The sequence below is a fragment of the Phoxinus phoxinus genome (genome assembly GCF_949152265.1).
Source record: "Phoxinus phoxinus genome assembly, chromosome: 13".
Taxonomy (NCBI): Eukaryota; Metazoa; Chordata; class Actinopteri; order Cypriniformes; family Leuciscidae; genus Phoxinus; species Phoxinus phoxinus.
In genome coordinates, this window is record NC_136888.1 from 297,501 (window position 1) to 308,635 (window position 11,135).

Genomic DNA, 11,135 nt, shown 5'->3' on the forward strand with positions numbered 1-11,135 from the left:
CACACTCCTGCTCACACGCTGCGCATGAGGAGAAACACACACACACACTTACTCCATACCGACACACTCCTGCTCACACGCTGCGCATGAGGAGAAACACACACACACACTTACTCCATACCGACACACTCCTGCTCACACGCTGCGCATGAGGAGAAACACACACACACACACATACTCCCTACCGACACACTCCTGCTCACACGCTGCACATGAGGAGAAACACACACACATTTACTCCATACCGACACACTCCTGCTCACACGCTGCACATGAGGAGAAACACACACACATTTACTCCATACCGACACACTCCTGCTCACACAATACACTTGAGGAGAAACACACACACACACACACACATTTACTCCATACCGACACACTCCTACTCACACGCTGCACATGAGGAGAAACACACACACACACACTTACTCCATACCGACAAACTCCTGCTCACACGCTGCACATGAGGAGAAACACACACACACACATTTACTCCATACCGACACCGATAAAAGGAAGCATGTAAAGGAAGTGAGGAAAGGAAGCGAGTAAAGGAAGTGAGGAAAGGAAGCGAGTAAAGGAAGTGAGGAAAGGAAGCGAGGAAAGGAAGTGAGGATAGGAAGCATGTAAAGGAAGCGAGGAAAGGAAGCGAGGAAAGGAAGCGAGGAAAGGAAGTGAGGAAAGGAAGCGAGGAAAAGAAGTGAGGATAGGAAGCATGTAAAGGAAGCGAGGAAAGGAAGCGAGGAAAGGAAGCGAGGAAAGGAAGTGAGGAAAGGAAGCGAGGAAAAGAAGTGAGGATAGGAAGCATGTATAGGAAGCATGTAAAGGAAGTGAGGAAAGGAAGCGAGGAAAGGAAGCGAGGAAAGGAAGCGAGGAAAGGAAGCGAGGAAAGGAAGTGAGGAAAGGAAGCGAGGAAAGGAAGCATGTAAAGGAAGCGAGGAAAGGACGCGAGTAAAGGAAGTGAGGAAAGGAAGTGAGTAAAGGAAGTGAGGAAAGGAAGCGAGGAAAGGAAGTGAGGAAAGGAAGTGAGGAAAGGAAGCGAGTAAAGGAAGCGAGGAAAGGAAGTGAGGATAGGAAGCATGTAAAGGAAGCGAGGAAAGGAAGCATGTAAAGGAAGTGAGGAAAGGAAGCGAGTAAAGGAAGCGAGGAAAGGAAGCGAGGAAAGGAAGTGAGGATAGGAAGCATGTAAAGGAAGCGAGGAAAGGAAGCGAGGAAAGGAAGCGAGGAAAGGAAGTGAGGAAAGGAAGCGAGTAAAGGAAGCGAGGAAAGGAAGTGAGGATAGGAAGCATGTAAAGGAAGCGAGGAAAGGAAGCATGTAAAGGAAGTGAGGAAAGGAAGCGAGTAAAGGAAGCGAGGAAAGGAAGCGAAGAAAGGAAGTGAGGATAGGAAGCATGTTAAGGAAGCGAGGAAAGACCCAAATGACCCGAATTACTGAATTACCTGAACGACCCAAACGATCCCCCCAATCATTCCGAACGATCAGAACGACCCGAATGACCTGAACGACCCAAAAGATCCAAAATGACCCGAACGACTGAATGAGTGAATGACCTGAATGATCTGAATGACCTGAACGACCCAAATGACCCGAACGACTGAATGACCTGAACGACCCAAATGACCCGAATTACTGAATTACCTCAATGACCCGAACGACCCAAACGATCCCCCTAATCATTCCGAACGATCAGAACGACCTGAATGACCTGAACGACCCAAAAGCGAGGAAAGGAAGTGAGGATAGGAAGCATGTAAAGGAAGTGAGGAAAGGAAGCGAGGAAAGGAAGCGAGGAAAGGAAGCGAGGAAAGGAAGTGAGGAAAGGAAGCGAGTAAAGGAAGCGAGGAAAGGAAGCATGTAAAGGAAGCGAGGAAAGGACGCGAGTAAAGGAAGTGAGGAAAGGACGCGAGTAAAAGAAGCGAGGAAAGGAAGTGAGGAAAGGAAGCGAGTAAAGGACGCGAGTAAAGGAAGCATGTAAAGGAAGTGAGGAAAGGACGCGAGTAAAGGAAGCATGTAAAGGAAGTGAGGAAAGGAAGCAAGTAAAGGAAGCGAGGAAAGGACGCGAGTAAAGGAAGTGAGGAAAGGAAGCGATTTCCGGTGGGAAATGAATCCCACAGGAACGCAGACACACTGATAAAATTACCCGAATGACTGAATGACCCGAACGACCTGAATGACCCAAATGACCCGAACGACCCAAATGACCAAACGACCTGAATGATCTGAATGACCTGAACGACCCGAATGACTGAATTACCTGAACGACCCAAACAATCCCCCCAATCATTCCGAACGATCAGAATGACCCGAATGACCCGAACGACCCAAAAGACCCGAACGACTGAATGAGTGAATGACCTGAATGACCCAAATGACCGAACGACCTGAATGATCTGAATGACCTGAACAATCTCCCCAATCATTCCGAACGATCAGAACGACCCGAATGACCTGAACGACCCAAAAGACCCAAATGACCTGAACGACCTGTATGAGCTGAATGACCTGAATGATCCGAATGACCCAAATGACACGAACGACCTGAACGACCTGTATGAGCTGAACGACCTGAATGACCCGAACGACCTGTATGAGCTGAATGACCTGAACGACCCCTGAATGACCCAAATGACCCGATCGACCCCTGAATGACCAAAATGACCGAACAACCTGTATGAGCTAAACGACCCCTGAACGACCTGAATGACCCGAATGACCTGAATGACCCGAATGACCTGAATGAGCTGAATGAGCTGAATGACCTGACCGACCTGAACGACCCCTGAATGACCCGAATGAGCTGAATGACCTGAACGACCCCTGAATGACCCGAATGACCCAAATGACCCTATCGACCCCTGAATGACCAAAATGACCGAACGACCTGAATGATCTGAATGACCTGAACGACCCAAATGACCCGAATTACTGAATTACCTGAACGACCCGAACGACCCAAACAAGCCCCCCAAGCATTCCGAACGATCAGAACGACCTGAATGACCCGAATGACCTGAACGACCCAAAAGACCCGAACGACTGAATGAGTGAATGACCTGAATGATCCGAATGACCCGAACGACCCAAATGACCCGAATTACTGAATTACCTGAACGACCCAAACGATCCCCCCAATCATTCCGAACGATCAGAACGACCCGAATGACCTGAACGACCCAAAAGATCCAAAATGACCCGAACGACTGAATGAGTGAATGACCTGAATGATCTGAATGACCTGAACGACCCAAATGACCCGAACGACTGAATGACCTGAACGACCCAAATTACCCGAATTACTGAATTACCTCAATGACCCGAACGACCCAAACGATCCCCCTAATCATTCCGAACGATCAGAATGACCTGAATGACCTGAACGACCCAAAAGATCCAAATGACCCGAACGACTGAATGAGTGAATGACCTGAATTACCTCAATGACCCGAACGACCCAAACGATCCCCCTAATCATTCCGAACGATCAGAATGACCTGAATGACCTGAACGACCCAAAAGATCCAAATGACCCGAACGACTGAATGAGTGAATGACCTGAATGACCTAAATGACCCCAACGACCTGAACAACCTGTATGAGCTGAATGACCTGAATGACCCGAATGAGCTGAACGACCCCTGAATGACCCGAACGACCCCTGAACGACCTGAATGAACGCACCTTTATAAAGCGGGGTCTCTTTGTTCTTGTTGCTGATATCAGGATCGGCTCCTGCTTCCAGAAGAATCCTCACACAGTCCAGGTGTCGTCTGTGAACTGCGATCATCAGAGCCGTCTGTTCCTGAAGCGTGCGCTTGTCCACACACACGCCTCGAGCTGCACACACACACACACATTATTAATCAGCACACGCACCAGGACTGCTGTAGATGACCAATGACTAGCAGTAAAACACAACACTAGAGCGGCTCAACCTGTTCAACAAGTGCATGGGTTTGTTTTCTGGAAATTCCTGTGAAAGGTTAGAGAAAAACAGCCTGTGGCTCTTCAAGTGTGTGAGAGACAGTGATTTAGAACTCAAGTGTGTGTGAGACAGTGATTTAGAACTCAAGTGTGTGAGAGACAGTAATTAAGAACTCAAGTGTGTGTGAGACAGTGATTTACCTTTCAGCAGCGCTTGAACACAGAGTGTCTGCCCGCAGTGAGCGGCTTCATGCAGTGCCGTCCAGTCGTCAGCGTCACACACCGATGCTAGTTCTGTCACTCGCTGCACATCTCCTCTCCGCACCGCACAGATCAGCCTGAGGGAGAACAGATCATCACTGACCGGGGCTAGTCGTCACAGGGGCTCAGAGACGGGGCTAGTCGTCACAGGGGCTCAGAGACGGGGCTAGTCGTCACAGGGGCTCAGAGACGGGGCTAGTCGTCACAGGGCTCAGAGACGGGGCTAGTCGTCACAGGGCTCAGAGACGGGGCTAGTCGTCACAGGGGCTCAGAGACGGGGCTAGTCGTCACAGGGGCTCAGAGACGGGGCTAGTCGTCACAGGGCTCAGAGACGGGGCTAGTCGTCACAGGGCTCAGAGACGGGGCTAGTCGTCACAGGGCTCAGAGACGGGGCTAGTCGTCACAGGGGCTCAGAGACGGGGCTAGTCGTCACAGGGCTCAGAGACGGGGCTAGTCGTCACAGGGGCTCTGAGACGGGGCTAGTCGTCACAGGGGCTCAGAGACGGGGCTAGTCGTCACAGGGGCTCAGAGACGGGGCTAGTCGTCACAGGGCTCAGAGACGAGGCTAGTCGTCACAGGGCTCAGAGACGGGCTAGTCGTCACAGGGGCTCAGAGACGGGGCTAGTCGTCACAGGGGCTCAGAGACGGGGCTAGTCGTCACAGGGGCTCAGAGACGGGGCTAGTCGTCACAGGGGCTCAGAGACGGGGCTAGTCGTCACAGGGGCTCAGAGACGGGGCTAGTCGTCACAGGGCTCAGAGACGGGGCTAGTCGTCACAGGGCTCAGAGACGGGGCTAGTCGTCACAGGGCTCAGAGACGGGGCTAGTCGTCACAGGGGCTCAGAGACGGGGCTAGTCGTCACAGGGCTCAGAGACGGGGCTAGTCGTCACAGGGGCTCAGAGACGGGGCTAGTCGTCACAGGGGCTCAGAGACGGGGCTAGTCGTCACAGGGGCTCAGAGACGGGGCTAGTCGTCACAGGGGCTCAGAGACGGGGCTAGTCGTCACAGGGGCTCAGAGACGGGGCTAGTCGTCACAGGGCTCAGAGACGGGGCTAGTCGTCACAGGGGCTCAGAGACGGGCTAGTCGTCACAGGGCTCAGAGACGGGGCTAGTCGTCACAGGGGCTCAGAGACGGGGCTAGTCGTCACAGGGGCTCAGAGACGGGGCTAGTCGTCACAGGGGCTCAGAGACGGGGCTAGTCGTCACAGGGGCTCAGAGACGGGGCTAGTCGACACAGGGCTCAGAGACGGGGCTAGTCGTCACAGGGCTCAGAGACGGGGCTAGTCGTCACAGGGCTCAGAGACGGGGCTAGTCGACACAGGGCTCAGAGACGGGGCTAGTCGTCACAGGGGCTCAGAGACGGGGCTAGTCGTCACAGGGCTCAGAGACGGGGCTAGTCGTCACAGGGGCTCAGAGACGGGGCTAGTCGTCACAGGGGCTCAGAGACGGGGCTAGTCGTCACAGGGGCTCAGAGACGGGGCTAGTCGTCACAGGGGCTCAGAGACGGGGCTAGTCGTCACAGGGGCTCAGAGACGGGGCTAGTCGTCACAGGGGCTCAGAGACGGGGCTAGTCGTCACAGGGCTCAGAGACGGGGCTAGTCGTCACAGGGGCTCAGAGACGGGCTAGTCGTCACAGGGCTCAGAGACGGGGCTAGTCGTCACAGGGGCTCAGAGACGGGGCTAGTCGTCACAGGGGCTCAGAGACGGGCTAGTCGTCACAGGGCTCAGAGACGGGGCTAGTCGTCACAGGGCTCAGAGACGGGGCTAGTCGTCACAGGGCTCAGAGACGGGGCTAGTCGTCACAGGGGCTCAGAGACGGGGCTAGTCGTCACAGGGGCTCAGAGACGGGGCTAGTCGTCACAGGGGCTCAGAGACGGGGCTAGTCGTCACAGGGCTCAGAGACGGGGCTAGTCGTCACAGGGCTCAGAGACGGGGCTAGTCGTCACAGGGGCTCAGAGACGGGGCTAGTCGTCACAGGGGCTCAGAGACGGGGCTAGTCGTCACAGGGGCTCAGAGACGGGGCTAGTCGTCACAGGGGCTCAGAGACGGGGCTAGTCGTCACAGGGCTCAGAGACGGGCTAGTCGTCACAGGGCTCAGAGACGGGGCTAGTCGTCACAGGGCTCAGAGACGGGGCTAGTCGTCACAGGGGCTCAGAGACGGGGCTAGTCGTCACAGGGGCTCAGAGACGGGGCTAGTCGTCACAGGGGCTCAGAGACGGGGCTTGTCGTCACAGGGGCTCAGAGACGGGGCTAGTCGTCACAGGGGCTCAGAGACGGGGCTAGTCGTCACAGGGCTCAGAGACGGGGCTAGTCGTCACAGGGCTCAGAGACGGGCTAGTCGTCACAGGGGCTCAGAGACGGGGCTAGTCGTCACAGGGCTCAGAGACGGGGCTAGTCGTCACAGGGCTCAGAGACGGGCTAGTCGTCACAGGGGCTCAGAGACGGGGCTAGTCGTCACAGGGGCTCAGAGACGGGCTAGTCGTCACAGGGGCTCAGAGACGGGGCTAGTCGTCACAGGGGCTCAGAGACGGGGCTAGTCGTCACAGGGGCTCAGAGACGGGGCTAGTCGTCACAGGGCTCAGAGACGGGGCTAGTCGTCACAGGGGCTCAGAGACGGGGCTAGTCGTCACAGGGGCTCAGAGACGGGGCTAGTCGTCACAGGGGCTCAGAGACGGGGCTAGTCGTCACAGGGGCTCAGAGACGGGGCTAGTCGTCACAGGGCTCAGAGACGGGGCTAGTCGTCACAGGGCTCAGAGACGGGGCTAGTCGTCACAGGGGCTCAGAGACGGGGCTAGTCGTCACAGGGGCTCAGAGACGGGGCTAGTCGTCACAGGGGCTCAGAGACGGGGCTAGTCGTCACAGGGCTCAGAGACGGGGCTAGTCGTCACAGGGGCTCAGAGACGGGGCTAGTCGTCACAGGGGCTCAGAGACGGGGCTAGTCGTCACAGGGGCTCAGAGACGGGCTAGTCGTCACAGGGCTCAGAGACGGGGCTAGTCGTCACAGGGGCTCAGAGACGGGGCTAGTCGTCACAGGGGCTCAGAGACGGGGTTAGTCGTCACAGGGGCTCAGAGACGGGGCTAGTCGTCACAGGGGCTCAGAGACGGAGCTAGTCGTCACAGGGGCTCAGAGACGGGGCTAGTCGTCACAGGGGCTCAGAGACGGAGCTAGTCGTCACAGGGGCTCAGAGACGGGGCTAGTCGTCACAGGGGCTCAGAGACGGGCTAGTCGTCACAGGGGCTCAGAGACGGGCTAGTCGTCACAGGGCTCAGAGACGGGGCTAGTCGTCACAGGGGCTCAGAGACGGGGCTAGTCGTCACAGGGCTCAGAGACGGGGCTAGTCGTCACAGGGGCTCAGAGACGGGGCTAGTCGTCACAGGGGCTCAGAGACGGGGCTAGTCGTCACAGGGGCTCAGAGACGGGGCTAGTCGTCACAGGGGCTCAGAGACGGGGCTAGTCGTCACAGGGGCTCAGAGACGGGGCTAGTCGTCACAGGGGCTCAGAGACGGGGCTAGTCGTCACAGGGGCTCAGAGACGGGGCTAGTCGTCACAGGGGCTCAGAGACGGGGCTAGTCGTCACAGGGGCTCAGAGACGGGGCTAGTCGTCACAGGGCTCAGAGACAGGGCTAGTCGTCACAGGGGCTCAGAGACGGGGCTAGTCGTCACAGGGCTCAGAGACGGGGCTAGTCGTCACAGGGCTCAGAGACGGGGCTAGTCGTCACAGGGCTCAGAGACAGGGCTAGTCGTCACAGGGCTCAGAGACGGGGCTAGTCGTCACAGGGCTCAGAGACGGGGCTAGTCGTCACAGGGCTCAGAGACGGGGCTAGTTGTCACAGGGGCTCAGAGACAGGGCTAGTCGTCACAGGGGCTCAGAGACAGGGCTAGTCGTCACAGGGGCTCAGAGACGGGGCTAGTCGTCACAGGGGCTCAGAGACGGGGCTAGTCGTCACAGGGGCTCAGAGACGGGGCTAGTCGTCACAGGGGCTCAGAGACGGGGCTAGTCGTCACAGGGGCTCAGAGACAGGGCTATGCTCATTTGCCAGCATTGAGAACTTAAGTCAAGTCAAGTCAAGAATATTTGTATAGCGCTTTTCACAATACAGATTGTATCAAAGCAGCTTCACAGTATTAAATTACTGTGAACTTTATTAACTTAAAGTTGTTATTGATGTTTGCAACGCAATATTTGACTGGAAGGGTAAAGCGGGCGGATATTTTCATCGGCTCGTTGAGAAATATAATATAGCGATTTCAGCGGAATTGGAGTTTACTTCATTAGGCATCCCTCAAGTGGAATGGATTTGACTGACGGCGCTCTGAAAAGTGCATTAACAGACACATATGCACTGAATGTAAAAGTGGTCCAATATCATTGGTCTTAAAGAGTATACAATGGTTCCAACGCCCATGGCTCAGTCGCATAAATGCTTGTTTTCTCCAGTGCTTTTTTAGAAATCTCTTAAACTGAAATATTTAAGTGAGTTCTGTCCTCCAGGCTACATTTACATAATCCTATTTTTGTAATATCTACGACATAAAAGAAACGCACACAGACATCCATTAAGACAATTAAGGAATATTTGAACACACCTGTGTTTTATTTCTGATTACACTGCAAAAAATACTTTCTTAGTTAGTATTTTTGTTTTGTTTCCAGTCCAAATATCTAAAAATTCTTAAACCAAGAAGCGTTTACTAGAGAAGTAAAATGACATAAGAAATGATTTTTTGTTTTAAAATAAAAAGAAAGTAATTTAAGTAATTTTTGCTTAAAACAAGCAAAATTATCTGCCAATGGGGTAAGAAAAGAATTCTTGGTTTCCATTCAAATTCAGATTTTTTCTTACCCCATTGGCAGATAATTTTGCTTGTTTTAAGCAAAAATTACTTAAATTACTTTCTTTTTATTTTAAAACAAAAAATCATTTCTTATGTCATTTTACTTCTCTAGTAAACGTTTCTTGGTTTAAGAATTTTTAGATATTTGGACTGGAAACAAAACAAAAATACTAAGTAAGAAAAGCATTTTTTGCAGTGTATATATTTCTGATGGCCAAAATATATATATATTTTTTTGTAATATATATATATTTAAATTGTAATAGGACATTTCGTAGTCGTTTTACGTTCACATGTGGCCAGAAAGCCCGTAATATGGATGTTATAGCAGGTCCACAGCGACAGCTCACCGCACAGATGACTATAGCGGGCTCGATGTGAACGTGTGTAAAGAGACATTACTCAACAGCCTGACTGTGACAACTAGCCCCGGTCCACACAGAACACGGCGAGATTTGAGCTGTCACAAACACCCGGTTTAGAGTGACAGCTGAAGGTCATGCAGGAGCAAACCTGTCACACACATATTCTAATTTATAAACCGTGGTAACTCAAACATTTGAGCTTGTTCTGTTGGTGAATAAACTGCCACAGTAAACACACACACACACACACACACACACACACTGAAGGACTCACTCTGACGGCTCGACGTCTCTCTCAGATGATGAGGTTTTCTGCGGCGACGAGTTTCGTTTTGTGTCATTTGTTCGAAATAAAGAGATATATTCGGCATAAGTGAATCGTGTCATCGTGTCGTGTTATTGTCACAGCGCGCGCGTGGACAGACAAAGGCGCGCGCGAGCGTGTGTGTGAGTGTGTGTGTGTGTGTGTGTGTGTGTGTTCAGCGCTCAGCTGTTCGTTCACTGGGTTAATTTTAGTTCCTCTCGACACGTGAGGACTGGAGGTTTCCTTATTTGTCTGTGTCTCCTCAGATGTGTGATAACAGCAGAGCTGCAGAGGAGGAGGACATGTTGATTCATGATCAGATCACCAGCTCGTGTTTAGATTCCTCGGAAAGAGAAAGAGAAAGAGAAGTAAACACTACACAAGAACTGACACTTCCAGTTCAGATTCTGGATCTGTCATCATTCCACATTAACTATTACAGTGTGCGTGTGTGTGTGTGTGAGTGTGTGTGTGTGTGTGTGTCAGATTCAGGATATTCTTTGATGCCTCACGCGTGTCAGGTGATGACGTTTGTTTGTTACATATTTAGGCAAACAGGTTTTCTGATTATGCAAATCATGTACCGTAATATTGAGGAAATGGTAAAGAAACTGGACTGTGTTTAATCATGCAGTGTTTCCACATGTGTGATGGTCAGATGCAGCTCTGATGCCTTTTATGGACACGATCCTCAGTTCAGCTTCACTTCCACACACACACACACACACACACACACACACACACACACACACACACACACACACACACACACACACGCACACACACACACACACACACACACATACACACACGCACACGCACACGCACTTCCACACACACGCACGCACACGCACTTCCGCACGCACGCACACACACACACACACACACACACACACACACACACACACACACACACACACACACACGCACTGAAAAAAAGAAAGACTATTTTTGAAATATGTAAATCTGCCTAAATGTACAGTTTTGAGGAAAAGTCAGTTCACATGCAGTGTCAGATTCAACCCACACACACACACACACACACACACACACACACGCACACGCACGCACGCACGCACGCACGCACGCACACACACACACACACACACGCACACGTATGGCGCTCCAAATGTGTCATTCGCCGACGAGACTGACAAGCACGACAGATAACACACGTGAATACGTGCGTGTACGTCTCCATTGGTTTTATATGGAGACGTACACGGAAAAATCACGTCACGTAGACACGTCAATAACGTGTACCTGTTGATCTCTACAGACGTCACGGCGGCGTCACGTTAGAAGTTAACGTGTGGAGAACGTCTGCACGTCTGCACGTCTGCCCGTCTGCACGTCTGCACGTCTGCACGTCTGCCCGTCTGCCCGTCTGCACGTCTGCTATACGATCTAATAATGTATTAGTTTACAAATGTTCATTGACTTG

General features: G+C 52.4%; 1 protein-coding gene across 1 annotated transcript in view; it reads right to left on the bottom strand.

Moving 5' to 3' along the window:
- The window catches only part of asb2b (ankyrin repeat and SOCS box containing 2b), a 19,319-nt gene extending 9,125 nt beyond the window's left edge, over positions 1–10,194 (bottom strand). The window contains exons 1-3 of the mRNA XM_079633165.1: positions 9,662–10,194; positions 4,127–4,263; positions 3,683–3,838 (exon numbers count right to left, since the gene is read on the bottom strand). Of these exons, the coding sequence (XP_079489291.1) occupies positions 3,683–3,838; positions 4,127–4,263; positions 9,662–9,774 (406 nt within the window). The 5' untranslated portion in view covers positions 9,775–10,194. The remainder of the gene's footprint in view (positions 1–3,682; positions 3,839–4,126; positions 4,264–9,661) is intronic.
- Between the last annotated feature and the right edge of the window lie 941 nt (positions 10,195–11,135).